At 47.6% G+C, this 19,586-nt stretch overlaps 1 protein-coding gene across 4 annotated transcripts in view; it reads right to left on the reverse strand.

The window, feature by feature from the left end:
• The window catches only part of Atp9a (ATPase phospholipid transporting 9A (putative)), a 111,346-nt gene that overhangs the window by 25,345 nt on the left and 66,415 nt on the right, over nt 1-19,586 (reverse strand). For all 4 annotated transcript variants that reach the window (XM_051143865.1, XM_051143863.1, XM_051143864.1 and 1 more), the window contains exons 14-15: nt 17,278-17,490; nt 3,786-3,947 (exon numbers count right to left, since the gene is read on the reverse strand). In XM_051143865.1, the coding sequence (XP_050999822.1) occupies nt 3,786-3,947; nt 17,278-17,490 (375 nt within the window). The remainder of the gene's footprint in view (nt 1-3,785; nt 3,948-17,277; nt 17,491-19,586) is intronic.

The following is a 19,586-nucleotide window of genomic DNA, read 5'->3' on the forward strand; positions in this document are numbered from 1 at the left end:
CTCAAAAAAAAAAAAAAACCAAAAAAAAAAAAAAAAAAAAAAAAAAAAAAAAAAAAAGAAAAAGTACACTCTTAATAGTAAAGCTAGGAGCTTTTTAAGGTTGGTGAGCAAAGACAATACCTCAATCAGCACTAGCTGACGTGACTCTCTCACTAAAGCTGGGCTTCAATGACTAATTTCTTACACTCATTTTTGCCCTCAGCTTCCTGGTACGACTTAATAGAAATTAGGAATGAGTAGATGAGCACCTTAAGGATTTAAAGTAGAAGTGGCTGATTGATTTTTATATAGAAGTTTAGATTTGTGATTCTTCCAAGATTATTTTTTAAGATAACTGATTCTTTGCAACTGCACATTGCAGGCCGCCAGTAAAGAAAAGCTGGCTGAGGAATAACCTTGCTTATTTATACTCTGTTAAAATGTAACAAGTTGCTTAGACACAAATGTATGTGGGTTCTTGGAAAAACTTGTTTTTCCTGATTGTTTCTCACCCATAATACATAAAACATTTGTTCATGTGAGGATATTGAGGAACATGTCTTTCTTACGTAGACTCACTGTGATCATTCACTTAAAGAGAAATAGAATGTGACCACGTTGTGATCTCTGTACTGCTTGAAAGGTCTTGCTGGGGTATGTAAACTGTGGGAGAAAGAATAAAGGTTGTTGGAACTCACTCTTCAGTGTTGTCTCATCCACCAAATGTACATATGTATGTACATGCACATGTGCAAGAGCTGGTTGGATTGCAATATGCTCTTCGGAATTTGTTTCATCCACCGAGATATGTGTGTGTGCGTGCGTGCGTGCGTGCGTGTATGTGCATATGTGTAAGGGTTTTGGAATCCATTTCCATCCACCCAATATGTGAATGTAAGTAGTATGTATGTATGTAGTATGTTTGTGTGTATGCATGTATGTATATGTGTATGTGAATGTGTAAAGTAAGAGAAGCTTAAAAGAAGCAGCAGCTTGTTTTTTTTCTCTCCTTCTTTCCCTTTCTTTTTTAGACACTTTGCCACTATCCATGGAAAGCCCCTGCTAGGGGCCATCAGCCCTTAGCCCCTGCTTACATGGTAGCTATAAGCCCCTACCAGGAAACTATCAGCATTGGCCCACCACCAGCAATTTAATTCTGGCCCCTAAGAGTTCACCATTATCAGTGGGACCCATGGCTGGTAACACTTAGTTCCGGTCTGGAAGGTTGCCCTCAGAGAGTCTGCGGGGTCGCCAGCCAGCCACCAGATCTACGCCCCGCCTCAGTTTTCCCCGCTGATGTGGAAGCTAGTCCTCAATAGGGATCATCCCCAACCTAGCGGATTATCTAATGCAAATGTTCCATGCTAGTCACAGGCGTCTGTAGAAAGGACACTCAACCCCTACGGGCATGCAATGGAATACTACACAGCCACAAAAAAGAAAACAATAAGATAAATGCACCTTGAAACCTGTTACAGGAAGAAGGAAACAAAAGACCAAATGCTACACGATTCCACTCATGGGAAGTGCTGAGAACAGGCAAATCCACAGGGCAGAAGCAGACTGTGGGGGCAGGGAGCTGGGGAGACTGAGGTGGCTTAATAGTTGCAGGGGTTTCTTTAATTCTTATTTTAAAGATTTATTTATTTTTATTTATGTGTATGTTATGCCATCATGTATATCTGTACAACACATGCATGTAATGTCCTCAGAGGCCAGAAGAGGATGCTGGATCCTTTGGAACTGCTGTTACAGATGGCTGTTAGCTGCCACGTAGGTGCTGGGAACTAAACCTGGGTCCTCTGGAAGAGCAGCCAGAGCTCTTAACCATTGAGCCAGCTCTCCAATCTGTTCTTCTTTATATCACATTTTTTAAAAGATTTATTTATTTATACATATGAGTGTCCTATTTGCATATATGCATGCCTGCACACCAAGAGAGTGCATCAGATCCCATTATAGACAGTTGTGAGCCACCATGTAGTTGCTGGGAATTGAACTCAGGACCTCTGGCCAGCTCTGCAGCCCCTATAATCACATTTTCATTGGTTACTCTGTGTGTGGCTTGAGTACATGTGTCATGGCACCTGTGTGGAGCACAGAGGACAACTGTTCTCTCCTTGCCCAGTATGAGTCTTGGGGGTCAAATTCAGGTCCTTGGGCTTGATGGCAAGCATCTTTACCCACCGAGTGATCTCCCCAACAGAGAAGTCTCTGGCTGAGATGAAAATATTTAGCAATGTGATGAACACAAGGTCTACACAGTATTGTAAAGTCAGCCAATGAGGAGGGTACTAGCCCAGGTCATCACTTTTCTATTGGTCATTTTTCTCTTTGCTACAACCAGACACCTGAAAAGAAGCTACTTCAGGGAAGGAAGTGAAAAAAGGAGAGGAGAAGAGAGGAGAGGGAAAGGGAGGAGACAGGAGGGGAGGAAAGGAGAGGAGAGGGGAGGGGAGGCGAGGGGAGGAAAGGGGAGGAGAAAAGAGGGAGGGAGAGAAGAGTCTTCTGGCCCACCATTGTAGAGCAAAGCATGGTGGCTGAGGAGAGGCCCATTGACTCCTCCTCAGAAACCCAACAGTGAAGAGAAAGTGGGCTGGGCTATGGCTCTCAAGGACTACCCCCAAGCACCCACTTCTCCCAGGGAGGCTCTACCTCCTAAAAGCTCTAGAGAGTTATCTAAAATCTACCACCAGTGGGAGCCCAGGTGTTCAGACTCAGGAGCCCGTGGGGCACTGCACAGTCAAACTACAGCAACTTTTAAAAGGTTGTTTCATTAATGGTTATTTCATGTTTAGTGAATGTTTTTACTGTACTTCTGTTGTTTGGAGACAGGGCCTCACTCTGTACAGGACAGGCTAGCCTCGAACTTACAGTCACTCCCAAGCACTGAGATAATAGCAGGTGTGAACTGACTGCTAAGCATGTGTCATCTCTGAAATACAGGCGGCAGGCTGCAGGACAGCTTGGCAGGTACCAACATTTCCTGCTCTTTCCAGAGGACCTGAGTTCAGATTCCAGCACCCCTGCCAGGCAGCTCACAACCATCTCTGACTCCAGCTCCAGGAGATCTGACATCTTCGTCCAGCCCCACGGGCACCTGCACGAATGGAGCACATACTCACACAGACATGTACACATACACATAAGTAATAAAAACCTTTTTTTAAAGAAAAGAAATATAGGTCAGGCGTAGTGGCACACACCTTCAATACCAGCACTTGGGAGGCAGAGGCAGGCGGCTCACTGTGAGTTCGAGGCCAGCCTGGTCTACAGAGAGTCCAGGTTAGCCAAGGCTCTACAGGGAAACCCCGTCTTGAAAAAAAAACAAAACAAACAGGAAGGAAGGAAAGAAGGAAGGAAGGAAGGAAAAGAAATATAGGGACTGAGAATGTCGGTTGCTTAGTGTGTATGTGCAGGACACTGAACTCCCTATACATAACAAAATACACCCACACATAAACACACAGACACAGAGAAGGAGAGATGAGGGGACTAGGTCTGATGGTAGGAATTTGAGTCTTGGGATCTACGTGGTAAAAGGAGACACTGACTCCTGCAAAGTTGTCTTCTGCTGGTCACACACTCACAGTTACACACACACACACACACACACACACACACACACACACACACACACACACACACTCACTCAGTGCTTCAGAGCCACTTTCACCACATGCTGACAGTTGAAATCACTGAAAGAGCTCTTCTCTTCCTGCTCAGGCATGCACACTCCTTACCAGTCTTGGTGACTGCTCTGAGGCCCGTGACGCACATGAGGGGTGGGAGAGGGCTGGACTCACCCTCAGGATGATGCCCATCCGTTTGCTCTCGTATGTGAAGGGGAAGACTTGCAGGATGGTGAGATTCAGGATCTGGTCGCCAGGGGTCCTCAGCTGCATGGAGGACTGGTCTCGGCCCACCAGGGTCAACCCCACGCTTTCTGTCCACTGGACCAGGGCCACCTGGAGGTAACAAAGCATGGAAGATCAGGCGTCCTGCACATGAACACCAGAGGAGGAAGGATTCATCTGGTCTGGCAGGTCCTAAGCAGACTGCATACCACAGGCCTGTGGCAGACACTGCCCTGGACCCCATATGCACACAGTTACCTCTGGAAGGCTTTGCACCAAGGCTGGGAAGAAGGGGCAGGGCACTAGGGGCTCTCCAGCCCTGGCTCTTCTTTTTCTGGGTACACTCTTCGTTAGGCATATTCTAGTCTTTAGTGGGTGATTCTGTACATACACACACCCAGCACACCCCACCCCACCCCCAGGGAAGGGGCATTTGTGGCTATCTCAACTGGCAGCCTGGAGATCACAGTTCAGGAATCCTGGCGTTGACTACATTGCCCCACAAGGTCAGAGCCAAGGACTGGTCCACCAGCCACGGACACACTCCCAGAAGTTCGTGGAACTGCCCACTAGTGATGGAGCTGAGAAGTGGCAAGGGCCAGGCCAGGAGGCAGGCTGCACCTTGCTTGGGTCAAAGGTCCAGTGCACTCTATACCTGGAGGACCATTTGGGTCTCCCCCAGCCTCAGGCAGACAGATCCACCTTAGCAGACTCATAGGAAGCCCAAGGGAGAATGCCAATCCCAGGCCAGTCTGAAGCCCCTTCGTGAACTATGTGAACCTGTGTCACTGGGACCCACTGTCATCATTAGAAAGTGATGGGACAAAGAGGCCCGCGTGCTGGTCTCTGGGCTCAGGAGAAAGTCCCCTTCTGGGGATATGGACGGTGCAGGTGGGATGAATCGAGGACAGCGAACAACAAGCTTTCCTAGATGACCCATGAAGACGCTTTCAGGCTGCAGCCAGAGACGAGCTCCCTTGACACGGGAGACATTTTTATTTTTATTTTTTAATTAATCTATTCTTGTTACATCTCAGTGGTTATCCCATCCCTTGTATCCTCCCAGGGAGACATTTTTAAAATTAGATGTAAACTCATACAAATATGTGTACCTTTAAAAAAAATTTTTTTTAATTATATATTACATCCCAAGTGCAGTTTCCCCTCCCTCCACTCCTCACAGTCTCTCCCTGCAACTTCCTCTCTCCCAAGAGCCACTGCTGTTTCTCTTCAGAAAATAGCAGGCCTCCCAGGGATAGCAACTGAACACGGCAGCAAGACTCGGTTGGCACAGACCTCGTGTATCAAGGCTGGATGAGGCAACCCAGTAAGAGAAAATGGGTCCCAAGAGCAGACGAAAGTCAGAGACAACCCCTAGTCCCAATGTCAGGAGTCCGAAAAGAAGCAAGCAGAAACTAGATATATACACAGACAAGTAGTCTGGGCACATCTGTGAGGAATTTATCCATTTATTTATTGTTTTGTTTTTTGTTTGTTTGAGACAATGTCTCTCTGTGTTGCCCTGGCTGTCCTAGTCCCTGAAGACCAGGCTGGCCTCGAACTCACAGAGATCTGCCTGCCTCTGCCTCCTGAATGCTGGGCTTAAAGGTGTACATCACCATGGCCCAGCTAAAGGATTTTTTTTTTTCCTTAATTAAATCATTTAAAATGGAAGACTCACTTCTAATCTGGCTCTTTTACGGTGGGAAGAGCCCTTTAATTTGGGCCACACCTTCTGCTCAGCTAATATAAAGGACAGGGAAGAAGGAAGCTTGTTTTCTGTGCCTGCTTGCCTGGCTCATGATGGCAAAGACCATCCCTTCCTGCGATAAAGCCTGCCTCTTCAGGAGTCCAGCTTTACTCAAGACCAGGATAGACAGCAGACCACAGCTGTAAGCCATTCTAATCAATCCCTTTATATAATACAAATTCATTCTGTCAGTTCTGTCCCCTGGAGAACGCTGACTAACACGTACAGCCTGGAAGAAGTGCGCTGGTTACCGGGTCAGACAGAAGCCACAAGGCTGCGCCACAGGCTGACTGAAGTCTGGGAGGCCCGTCAGACGTCAGACCTGCAGAACTGGACAGTAACGGCTCTCCCTCCATGCTTCTCACACCCACTTACTTCCTGGCAAGACACAGGCAACGATGCAGAAGGGCTTTCCAGGGCTGGAGGTGGTTGGTAAAGCCCTTGCCTGGAAAGCACGAAGCCTTGGGCTTGGGCTCCAGCACTGCATGGTGGGCGCCTGTAATCCAAGCCCTCAGGAGGCAGGGACAGGAGGATCAGAGGTTCAAGACCAACCTCTTCAGGTGAACTTGGGTTACATGAGACCCTGGAGTCGAGGATGAAGGGCGTCCAACTTCTTACAAAGCTTAGCCTTACGGGGGGGTTAAGGAGACCAGTCTTTGCAGAGGGTTGACTTGGTGACTATGGTTAGTCTGGGAAAGGAGACACTGGGCCACCTGCTGGAATTAAGAGAAAGCAATCCTAACATCCTGAGGGGAAAGTTTATCAAGCGCAAAAACCCACTGAGACCCCTGCCTCAGCCAGATAGTGCACTCCAAGGTACCTGTCATCTTGCCTAGAATTGCGGGGTGGCTGCTGGCTCTACCCCAACAAGTGCCTCCCAGGAGACATGATCAGATCACACAAGCCTAGCTCAGGAGAGGTCAAAGGTCAAAGTAGTTTCCTGAGTGCATACTAGTTTGCAGCACTGTACTAAGGTGAGATGGGCGTACAGCCAACCCTGTGTATTCCCTAGCGAGTCAGTCCTCCAGGGGATCCCAGGCAGCACTGCCCACCTCCAGTCCTGGGCGGCTCCCTGGTCTGCTTCTCCCAGGTCTGTTCCATAGTGCCTGGGTGTTGCCTTGGCTGGTCTGCTAGTCCCTAAGGTGGATCATTCTCAACTTCAAGTCTTGGGTACCTTTCTATCTCCTCAAAGCCTCTAGAAATAAGCAACTTCAAGTAGATGAGTTCTCGGTTTGCAAATTCCTATCTTTAGGAGCTCAGTGGTTAAGAGCACTTGTTGCTCTTGCAGAGGGTCCAGGTTCAATTCCCAGCGCCCACTTGGTGACTCACAACCTCTGTAACTCTAGTTCCAGGAGATATGAAGCCCTCCTCTGGCCTCCTCCAGCACCAGATATATACATATGCATGACGCACAGACATACATGCAGGCACACACCCATACACATTAGCTGAATCCTATCTTTAGACATCTTGACTTGGATGTCTAATTCAAGTTAGACGTCAATCAGACTTTCAGCTTTGGTTTCTGTTTGTGGAAATTAACTGAGCTTGACGTTAACAAGAGTCACTTTCCTGACTCAGTGTGGTTCTGAGAAATGCTCTCAGTCAACCAGGAGTAAGTAGCTTTCCGCTCCGAATAGTGAAGATATGTACACAGGTTCACTTTTTTTTTTTTTTGGTAGTCCAAGCTTCAAACATACTATACAGCTGAGGATGGCCTTGAATTCTGACCATACTGCCTCCATCTCCCAACTGCTGGGACACCAGGCGTGCACCAGCATTTCCGGGGACGGAACCCAGGGCCTGTGCGTGCCAGGCAGACACCGAAGCAACGGAGCCATATCTCCAGGCCTCATCATCACCTTTCCAAGATTTCAACGCTGAGTCTTGGAAAACCATCGATTCCACACTGAAGCCTAACTGTCTGGATCCACAAAGTTCGTCAATGTTGAGATCTAATCCCCAGTGCGGTGGCCTTTGGAGGTGAGGTGGGGACATGGAGAAGAGACTAAGTCATGAGAGGAACCCCAGAGAGTGCCCCTCTGCTATGAGAGACAGTGAAAAGACAGTCTGGTTGGAACCAGAAGGTGCACCCACCAGGCAGCGAGGCTGATCTACAATCCAGACTCCAGAACCCGGAAAAGGACGTTTCTGTCAGTGATAAGGCGCCCAATCTGTGGCATTTTGTTATAGACTAAGACACTGACATTTAATTGTTTTTTTTTTCTAACAGTTTTCTTTTGAAATTAACTTAAAATGACAAATCAGTGAAGAGACACACAAAACGGCCCTGCCGCGCGCGCGTGTGTGTGTGTGTGTGTGTGTGTGTGTTGCACTTGGGTGTGCAGGAGTGAAAATGATTGGTGATGCTAATCTGACAATGATGCAAGCCCTGGGCTCCATCTCCAGTAGTGGATAAAACAGACCATGCTCTCTCTCCCCCTCTCCCCCCACCCCGTCTCTGTCTGTGTGTGTGTGTGTGTGTGTGCGTCTCTCTCTCTCTCTCTCTCTCTCTCTCACACACACACACACTTTAATCCCAGAACTTGGGAGGTAGAGACAAGAGGATCAGAAATTCAAGATCCTCCTCAGCTACAGAGCAAGTCTGAGGCCAGCTTGGGCTACACGAGAGCCTGTCTCAAAAAACAAAAACAAAAACAGACCCTTTGGAGCTCCAGTTCTCAACCTGTGGGTTGAGACCCCCAAATGACTGTCAGAAAACACAGATGTTTACATTATGATTCATAACAGTAGGAAAATTACAGTTATGAAGCGGCAATAAAGTAACTTTATGGCTGGGGATCAGCACATGAGGGACTGTATTGAAGGGTCGCAGCACCAGGAAGGCTGAGAAGCACTGCTGTGGAATGACAGCTGAAGGGCCGACAGGCTTTCCCTGGCTGCTCTCTGGACTGCTGACACAGCTTACGCGCACACACTTACTTTTAGTTACACAAGAACACATCCCAACCCATGATTCAAAACCTGGAAGGAGAGGTTTGAGATTTATAGCCTTCCTTCCTTACACTGGGTACTGCCCCATGTGGAGTGTGCTCAATCAAACCCAGAGATTGCTGACGAGGCTACCATCCCTAGCCAGCCTGCTCCAAGATCTCCTGTCTCAGCCTTCTCAGGAAGGACTTCAGATGGGCTGCCTGGGCTGCCCATGCCCACCCTGCATCTACATGGGCTCTGGGGATCTGAACTCTGGTCTTCTTGCTTGTCTCACAAGCCCTTTACCCACTGACCCATCTCCCAAGTATATTCTCTTATTTTCTCTCTCGCCCCCGTCCTTTCCTCCCTCTTTCTCTCTCTCCTTCTCAGAAGTAAAAGCCTATAGCTTGGGGTCTCCACAAGCTACACCAACACTCCTGCAGCCTGCTCTGAGAAAGAACTCAGAACCCCAGAACAGAAGTGGCCCTGAGAGCTGCATGGAAGGAGAAGGCTAACTGCGTGTCTAGGAAGCGCTAACGTGACAAATGTCCCCAGGGAGGGAAGAGCCCAGATGCATGTAAGTATCTCCTGTGGTGCTTGCCTTCCAGCGCACACTGCTCAGAAGCTCACTCCTTTCAGATGACGTCCTTGGCCACTGTCCAACATACAGGCCTACTGTGCTCTTCAAGGACTCATTCCAGAATCTTCCACACGTGGGTCTTCAGCACATGCTCACATGGCATGTAAGCACCCCTCGAGTCTTGCTGAGAGGACTCAGGTGCACAATGGGATAGCTAAGGGGCACATGCCTTTCCACAAAGGATGCCACAGGGATAGTCCCTTACCCATCATTCTGAGCTTCCCCAAAAGGTAGACTCCCTCCTCAGCCCTCAGCTCTACCAGTTTTCACCTTGGCTGGGGTCTCAGGGCCAAAAGCAGGAAAAGAGGCTACGTGCTGGGCACAGCACACTCCTGTGATCTCAGCTTCTTGGCTCTGTTGGCAGAGCGCTTGCCCAGCATGCTGGAAGCCCGGGATTCCATCCACAGTAGCAGGCATGGTAATATACACCTGTAATCCTAGCACTTAGGAAGTGGAGGCACAAGGATCAAAAGTTTAGGGCCATCCTTAGCTACATGGTAAGTTTGTGGCCAGCCTGGGCTACCTGACACCCTGCCTCAAAAAAGGTAAGATAGAGCTGGGGTGTGGCTCAGTGGAAGAACACTTGCCTTGGATCCAGGAGCCCTGGGTTCAGTCTTCAAAACTGGGGAGGGGGGATCAATTCCTTAGGGCGTGAGATTGTTCCAGGGTGCCTACCACAAAAGCTTGCTGGCCTAAGTCCAATCTGTGAACAGAGAATTGACTCCTGCCACTTGGCCTCTGATCTCTTCATGTGTACCATGATGTATTTGTTAACAACACAAACATACATACATATAAACATAAATGTAATAAAAAGCTTCAAGAAAGAAATTGGGGTATGTGTGTGACTGGAGACATGGCTCGGTGGCTAAGAGCACTGGCTGCTCCTTAAGAGGACACGGGTTCAGTTCCCAGCACCTCCATGGCCACCGACAACCATCTGTGGGCTCTAGTTCTAAGGGACCTAACAACTTATTCTACCTTCCTCAGGCAAACACTCACACACATAAAAATAAGTAAAATTAAAAGAAAGAAATGGGTAACACAATATTCCGCCAGCAGACAGAGGTGGATGACACAGTAGTGGCAAATGCAGGTGAATCATCTCTCAACCAAAATGCCTAAGGTCACAAGTACTTTGGATCTCAGGTTTGGGGAGACCAGTCCTTTTATGATGAGACACCCTGGGAACGGGAGCTGGTGTAAACAGGACAATCATTCGTGTTTCACACACACCTTATCACGTGGCCCAAAGGGTAACCTTAAATGGCATTGAGAGGATGCTTCATTCTGAGGCTGACCTCTCCCATGGGGTCAGCTGTAGGGTTCTCCACTGTGGTCCTTCAGCAGTGCTCAAAAAGTTGTAGACCTTATAGCATTTAAAGGAGACTGGTAGCCAGATGTGGTAGTACACACCTGTAATCCCAGCATGCAGGGAGGCAGAGGCACGTGGACCTCTGTGAGTTCGAGGCCAGCCTGGTCTACAAAGTGTGTCTGTACAGAGAAACTCTGTGTCAAAAAAAAAAAAAAAAAAAGGAAACTGGTTCAGAGAGTAAGGGATGCCTATAGCACAGGCTAGCCACAAACATGCTAGTAGCCATGATGACCTTGAACTTCTAATTATCTTGCCTCTACCTCCCAACTGCTGAAGTGACAGGCTTGTGCTACTACCACACACAGTTTCCAATCAGCTGGGGCTAGAACCCAGGGCATGTCAGACAGGAGCCTGCCAACTAAGCAACTGTAGTCCCTGGAAACTTTTTTTTAAAAATAAAGACTTATTTATTTATTACATATACAGTGTTCTGCCTGCATGTATGCCCACATACTAGAAGAGGGCACCAGATCTCATTTTAGATGGTCATGAGCCAGTATGTGGTTGTTGGGGATTGAACTAAGGACCTCTGGAAGAGCAGCCAGTGCTCGTAAATGCTGAGCCATCTCCCCAGCCTCCCAGAGGGTTTTTTTAATAGGAAGAATTCACGGGAAAATCAGGATGGCAGGGTGGTTTCCTCTGAAAAACTCCACTCACGGAGGATAGGGACAGTTTAGCCCAATATAGATGCCCTCTGAGAGACTCCACCCAGAGGAGGATAGGGAACAGTTACTGAGACTCGAAGCTGGACTCTGGGCAGGGTGCTGAGAGCTGTAGGGAAGAGTCGGGGAGTGGAAGGTCCAGGAGGGAGCAGGAGCTCCACAGGGAGACCATCAAGGCCCGTGGGTTGACTGAGGCACAGGGAGGTCTCCACAAACTGATGCTCCAGTCAAGGACAACGCATGCAAAGAACCAAGACCCCTTTTTCAGATGTAACCAATAAACTGCGGATTCGCCACATGCGGGGGGGGGGGGGGACTGCTGCTGAGCCTCTGACATGCACTCGGGGGCACACTACTTGGCCACCGCCCCTTGGCAAGACAGCCTAGTGGGCACAGAGTGTAAGGGCATGCAAAGTACCCTGATGATAGGCTGTTCCCAGAGGTCTGTGGGGGGTGGGGGGAGGGGGGATAAGCAGAAGAGGGAGGGAGGGTGGCAAAGAGAATATAAGAGGGAGGGGATAACAAACGGGAGGTAAAGTGAATAAATTATAATAAATAAAATATACACTTAAGAAATGTGGATGGAGGAGCGGGTTGCTGCCGAGACTGATGCACCAAGCAAGGACCATGCACGGCAAGGACCTGGCACTCAGCTCAGTTCTAGTACATAGGCAGCACGGTCTCCTTGTGGGTCCCACAATATGGGGAGTAGGGACTACTTCTGACATAGACTCTGGTCCCCCAATGTGGATCGCTTCCCCTTGGCCAGGTGGACTTGCCAGACCACAGAGGAAGAGGATACAGATAGCACAGAGGAGACTTGATGAGCTGAAATCAGATATCAGGGGAGGAGGGACCCCCTTAAGGAGGGCTAGGGGAGGGAGGGGGAGGGTATGAGAGAGGAAGGGAGAGGATATGAGGGAGAGAGGGAGGGGATGAGGGAGGGAAGGAGGGTGGGATCGGGAGGTGATGACGGAGGGGACTTCAATCAGGATGTTAAAAAAAAAAAAAATCAAAACTGCAGAACAAGCAGTTAACTTATATTCCTAATCCCACTACATGGGAATAGCTCTGAGACAGGCTGCGACATGAACATCTATGCATAGTCAATGCTTCTTATTGGTTACATAATACATGTAACTTAGGACTAGATGCCATTCTTCGTATGGCATGAATGAAGATCTGCAGATGTCTTTCTTCTGCTCATGCAAAGAACAGAGAACCAGCTTTAATTGTTATGTGCACCTTGCACACCTCATACGCTTATAATTTTAGGATGGTATAATGCTTGTGAGAAATTATATGTCTTCAGAACAAAAGAACTGGACAGTGAAACTAGACCAGACCTGACAGGATTCACTCCTCTCAGCATGCTGGACGCTGACATCCTGCATCCTTCATGTTCTAGCACCAAGTGCTTCAGTTGCTGTTACCCATCAGAACAGGATGGCTCCCAGGACAGCTTCGAAGAAAGCTTCTGGTCCCAATTGGCCCAGCATTTCAGACTACCACACACAGGACTTTTTTTTTTTTTTAAGATTTATTTATTATTACGTATACAGTGCTCTGCTTGCATATACTCCTGCAAGCCAGAAGAGGGCGCAATATCACATTACAGATGGTTGTGAGCCACCATGTGGTTGCTGGGAATTGAACTCAGGACCTTTGGAAGGGCAGGCGGCGCTCTTAACCACTGAGCCATCTCTCCAGCCCCCAGGACTTTTACTAAGCCTGGAAGCTCTCAACATTTTGAAACCGGACCACAAATGATATTCCCAGCTTGTTTAACCATTTCCCCAATTTTATTTGTGTCCCAATAAAGGTTTTGTTCGTCCCAAATCACTCAGAAGAAACCCTAAGAGAATGACACCCCATTTCCCTGAAGCGGGGGCGGGTTGGTAGGTTTTTGGTTGCTTTCTTGGGCTTTAGATATTTATTTTCCTTGAGAATTGGTTAAAAGTTACTATTGGTCTTATCCAGAGAGAAAACAAGATTGGACTCAGAGATGTCTCTCTTTTCCTATCTTTTTTTTTTTTTCTTCCTTAGGTTTGGAGATAGGGGCTGAAAAGAAAGAAGGGGAGTATAGAGATAGATAGGGAAGATAGGACAAAAAGTGGATTAGTGACTTGACTCCTCAACTTAAGGCCTTAATGTGCTCACAAGGTTATTTTTAATGCATTGATATAGAAATCTGTACACTGATGAAAAATAAGTTTAATTTTGATACATTGATATGGAATTCAAATTTAAGATTATTCTTCATACATATTATATCTATTTCTACTCTCATCTGAGGTGTTGTACCCTTACCACTCAAGTAGGATACAAGGTTTCCTCCAATACTTTGAAAATCCTACTGCAGGCTGTTTAGGATAAGTAAGTTAGACAAGTTAATTGTCAATTGATCAAAGTGTGGTCATTTCAATTACTAGTCTATTTATATCACAAGAATATACATCCTAGGAGCTGGGCATGGTGGCATGCACCTTTAATCCCAGCACTCAGGAGGCAGAGGCAGGAGGATCACTTTGAGTTCAAGGCCAGCCTGGTCTACAAAGTGAGTCTAGGATAGCCAAGGCTACACAGAGAGACCCTGTCTCGAAAAAATAAAAAACAAAAAAAGAATATACATCCTAGATGTAACAGACAGGTATGAAATACAGACAGATGAGGTAAAATACTTAGATAAGGTCTTCAAAAACCTCAGAGTTCTACAGAATATGGCATTTAAAGATGCTTATATTGTTTTAATGATTCTTTGACAACAAGACAGGTTAACTCCTGGCAACACCCAACCGACCTCAAAGAAGATGATGAGCATCAATGAACCTCCTTATGGAGATGGCTTCAAATGTGGCAAACCAGCCACCGGGGCAAAATGTCCTCGTTTCGACCACTGACAGAATTCTGCCTAAAACTTGGCAAGCTTGAATGCAGGCAGAGTCAACGGCCAAACGCTGCCAAAACAGGGTAAGCAAGTCCTCAAAAGCTCCTGCCTCACAAATATGTCTGTCGGATATATTGGAACAGAAGGCTGAATATGATGCTCCAATATTATAGAGAGTTATGGGTGACTCTCCAGGCAGCAAACTGTCTCTGTCTTTTTTCTTTCTTTCTTTTTTTTTTTTTTTAATTTAGAAGCTGCTAACCTGCACTTCTTGGTTACTCAGGTAATTAATTTTACTCCTTCTCAAGCCTCTGATGAGGCTGAAGGCCAAATAGTTAAGTTTCACAATTAAGCTTAGTTGTTTAGAGCTTAAGATGTTTTTAGGTCTAGATAGATGTTTTACGTTGACAGAGATGAGATATGATATTGAGTTACATTCAGAATTTTAGACTCACCGAGATAGGAAAATGTTTTCCTCAAGGTTGCCAAATACAAACAGCCAAAACACTATGAATGTAACATGAATATATTTCCTGATTGTTCTGTGGTTTTTCTTGCTGTGTGTAGTTTATTTTATATAAATGTACATGTAAAGCAAAAAAAGGGGAAAAAGTTGTGTCATTGCTGAATGTTGTAGTAGCGTACATCTTTAATCCCAGCACTCAAGGTGCAGAGGCAGGTGGGTCTCTGTGAGTTTGAAGACAGCCTGATCTACAAAGTGAGTTCCAGGACAGCCAGGGCTACTGAGTGAAACACTGTCTGAAAATAAATAAATAAATAGTTGTGCGTTACCACATTCCTCTCCCACACCCTCAAAGTTGCCACATATTCTTGAAAAGAGAAAAAGCCACTGAGCTGGGAGATGAGCATAAAAGAGCTGGGCTATTTTATTTTTCTAGTTATAGGATTTACAGTAGAGGGCAGGGAGGGCTCGTACCCTGGCACTGTAATACATAGCTGAATGCAGACACATCAAGACATCCAGGGCTGACTATGCACAGAAAACATTATTTAGGAAATCCTGCTTCTGTGACAGGAAAAGAGTCCCCAGTAACTGGAGATTGCAGGGAGGCAGCAGGCGACCTGCTCCTCTGTGCTCCACCCAGCTGACCTTGGGTTTCTGCAAGGCTTGTCGACAGTGAACTTCAAAGGCATTATGGGACCCAGCCCAATTCAAATGGAGTCCCCCATGGACTAGAACAGTGAGGCTTTCTTAAAGATGTCACCTCAAGCCTTCTTCCTGTCACGTGGCATGTTTATATATAAACACGCTGGTGTTTTGTGTTGGAGGCTCTAAATCTTTAGAAGGCAGATGTGCACAGTACGAACAGCGGCTACAGCCTTTGTGGACTATAGCTTATTTCTCTCTTATCTATATTATGCTACAGATACATGCTGCATATAAGAATTAATAGTTGTTTTTTTTTAATAGAGGGTGTAATGAGGCTGGTGAGATGGATCAATGCGTTAAAAGTCGTAACTGTTCAAGCCTGGTAATCTGAGTCCCATCCTCAGAGTCCATTAAGAAGGAGAGAAACGATTCCCAGATTCCCAGAAGTTTTCTTCTGAGCTCACATGTGCACCATGGACCTCGCTCACACACATACATACAAATAATAAACTTTTTTTAATTTAAAAAAAAAAAAAGGAAGGCTGGCAAGATGGTTAGGCAGATAAAAGTACTTGCTGCCAAGGCTGACAGCCTGAGTTTGATCCCCAGAACCCATGTGGTAGAAGGAAGGAATTAACTCTTGAAAGCTGCCCTCTGGGGGCTGGAGAGCTGGCTCAGTGGTCAAGAGCACTTCCAAAGGACCTGGGTTCAATTCCTAGCACCCATATGTCTGTGTGTAACTCCAGTTCCAGGGGATCTGACACCCTCACAGAGACATACAGGCAGGCAAAACACCAATGCACATACAATAAAAATGACTAGGTCTTTTTTAAAAAGACCTTTTGGCTGGGCGTGGTGGTAGTGCACACCTGTAATCCCAGCACTCTGGGAGGCAGAAGCAGGAGGATTGCTGTAAGTTCGAGGCCAGCCTGGTCTACAAAATGAATCCAGGACAGCCAGGGCTACACAGAGAAACCCTGTCTCCGGGAGGGGGTTGGATTCTTAAAAAATAAAAGTTGTCCTCTGATGTCCACACATGCACACATACGAATACACACACACATAGGTAGCAGATCCTTCCAGGCTGTGGAGGACGCCAAGACAAGAAAAAGCATGCCTTTTGTTGTTTTTAATCACAAATCAGAAACAAGACAATGTGAATCCCATTTGGAAGAACAAGTGATGAGATTAAGCATCTTCCCTACACAGAAAAGCCCCAAATCCCAGCGCGTGTGAAAAAGCAAGCCACGGAAAGCCCTTCCACAGCCCCCAACAGACACGGCGGCAATGCTCAGCAGGGACGAGGCCAGCACACAGCACCCGGTGCTTCTCCACAGCTGGCTGAGCACAGGGGCTCCAGCCAGCCATGGAGACTCCCTGCACAGAGCGCCAGGATCTTACACGCCAATGTCATCGCACGCCCACACATGCTCCTGGCCCCCAGTCACTAACTAACAAAAGAAAATACCATCCGTTCTCACAGCCCAAAACCCAGATGGTTCCAATCCCATTTCTGAATAAAACAAAGCACAGTGGACTAAATTGCACAGGCCCAAGAAGAAATGATGACGTCACTTACAACAGCAGAGCCCGGCCCTGCCCTGCCTCCCTGTCTATCGCCTCCACTTACACAGGGTCCCCAGCTCACAAGTTGGGAGCACCCGCATTTCACCCCCAAAGGGCCTGTCTTGAATTATCAATGGTCACAGATGACCAGGGCTATATGGGTTGAGCTACCCGTCAGCACCACATAGATTACGAGGAAAGATCTCCTCCCGGGGATGCATTCTTCCCGAAAAGGGACAGGTCTGGAAGGGAGAGATTTCATTATCCCTTTACCTATGGGCTCCGAAAACACTCACACAGTACCATTTCCCAGCTGCCATGAGTCACAGAGCTCTGGTCCGATGAGGCCACCAGCCTAAGCTACATCAGACACTGCCCCAGAAACTTAAAAAAAAAAAAAAAAGGTTTCTCCAGAAGGCACAGGCTGGAATGTGGGCAGTCAGGGCCACATGGGTTCGTGTCCGGAAGGCCAGGCATGAAGACTGCGCCGCGGCTGCGGCCCTCCCCGGGGCTTACCTCATCTGGGCTGGATGCCTGGTACACGCGGCATGAGTCCTCAAACTGCTTCTCAGCCTCGGCCTGGTCTGTCACGCCATTGGACTCGTACACAGGCGTCACGTTGTGGCAGAGTGCGATGGCCTTCACGGCCTCGTGCACACGGCTGCTCATGCTCCTTCGCACCTTGGTGGTGACCGTGGGACCCTTCTGAGCCGGCGGCTCCTGAGATTGCTACAGGAAAGGAAGATGGTAGATTGGATGAGCAGAAAAACAAATGGTCTGGTGATCATGTTACAGTGACAGTGGTTTGTGTTTTCTTCCCACTGCTCAGTGCGTAAGACCCTTGGCTTCCCCAAGCTGGAGAACCTGGGTTCAATCCCCAATGCAGAACAAGAGAAGGAACACAAGCAAAGTGGAAAGCAATTGAGGGAGACATGGATGTCAACATGCATATCACATGGGGCCATGGCTCAGTGTTCAGTAAAGTCCAAGTCCTCCCTCAGCCGCATTGAATCGGCCACTGCCCATCTTCCCAGATTCCACACCATCTTCCCTCCCTGCCTTGGAGCCTTTGCCCCTCCAGTGTCCTCTGCCTGGAATTCCATTTCCTCTGGATTTCTACAAGAAGGGCTTGCTCAGGCTCGCCACACAGGTCCGCACTGGAAGGTAAACTGAGAAAGGCCTCTGAAGCCCCCTAATGCTCTCAGATCCATCACCCCACTCACAACAGCTGATGTTTTGGTGTCTTGGTTACTTGAGCCTGGCTTGTTCACATGGTAACTTTCCCGCACTGGCCCCCAAGGCCAGAGGCTTTCAGTCATATTCCCAGCTGCTAGAGCGGGGCTTGGCAAGGAGATGCCTCTGAATGAACGGACAAAATAAGTCTCGGCTTCTCCTTGGAGGTTATGGCGCACTTCACAGGTGACTGCCCTGCTGCATGCACAAAGCCCTGAATCCCACCCCTAGCACCCCATGAATCAGGCAGACATGACACACCCGTCATCCCATCACTTGAGAAGTAGAGGTAGGAGGAGCAGATGGTTCAAGGAGGCTAGCCTGAGCTACATGAGACCCAATCTCAGTAATAAATAAAAAGCAAACAAACAACTGTAGTAGTGGTAAGGGGCGTTCTCAGAATGTTTTTCCTCTATTTCTATGAAAAACAAATACTGAAGCCTGGCAAGATGGCTCAGAGGGTCAAGGCACTTGACACCAAGCCTGACAACACAGGCCTGATTCCCCAGGACCCACAGAGAGCAGAGAACAGACTCTTGGACACTGTCCTCTGATTTCCACACGTGTGCTCTGGCACATGTAAATACAGACACATGAGTGTGCACACCCACCTGGCACGTGTACTCACACATGCACACACGCTGCACATACACACGCACACACACATCACTGGAGCTGAGCAGCAGCTCAGAGTCACTGCTCTGGACAAAGAATTGCCTATAACCGCTAAACAGGAAGTTAGAAATGTTTATGGAGTTCCTGGATTCTGTGTTCCATTAAAAGCATATACACTGAGCAGGAGAAAAGCCAAGTGAGACTTCACCATGCATGATGCTTAACACCCATGACCCATGGTTACCCGGAACAGAGAACAGATGGTCGGAGAAACAAGAAAGTGACATTCGTTTAACTTTTAATACTATTTTTAGTAGTGGCATTTTGGACTCCTCAGGTAATTAGACAATTACTAAATTATTCTGGTCACTGTGGGGACCCACAGGGCTCTGGCTTCCTGCTCTGTTAACCTCTGGTGTCAAGAGCACACAAGTTGCACTTCCAGGTCAAAGGGCACAACATGGTAACAATAATTAGAGCGAGGGATCAGAACTCCAGCTTCGACAGCTCATTAGCTGAGTGTTTTTAATTATGAAGATTTTTTTTTTTACTTTAAAATTATAAAGGGGGCTGAAGGTTTATGAAGAAGTTTCCTCTGCCAGAGAAATGACACTTTCTATCAGTCTGCAATTTAAGTTCTATTAAAGATATGTGATGGCGCCACCAAGGCATGTTTCCTCTTTGCTCACACCCCTCAGCGCCTGGACTGAATCATGATCTAAGATTCGGGTCAACAGTGGAGACTCCAGCACGGCAGCTGCTGGGGCTGGAGAGTGCGAGCACGGAGCCTGCGCTGAGAAGCGGAGCTGAGCATCTCCAGAGGCACCTTCTAGAGTGGGAATGGTCAGGTCTCAGTCAGTGCAGCAAGGCTGCCAGAAGCAGGTCTTCCCCACTTTCTGGTAAGATGTCTCGGGTGGAGAGGAAATGGCCGTGAACGCAGAGACTATCTCTTTCAATTGCTCTATCAATGGCTTCCT

This window comes from Acomys russatus, chromosome 4, assembly GCF_903995435.1.
Source record: "Acomys russatus chromosome 4, mAcoRus1.1, whole genome shotgun sequence".
Classification (NCBI taxonomy): domain Eukaryota; kingdom Metazoa; phylum Chordata; class Mammalia; order Rodentia; family Muridae; genus Acomys; species Acomys russatus.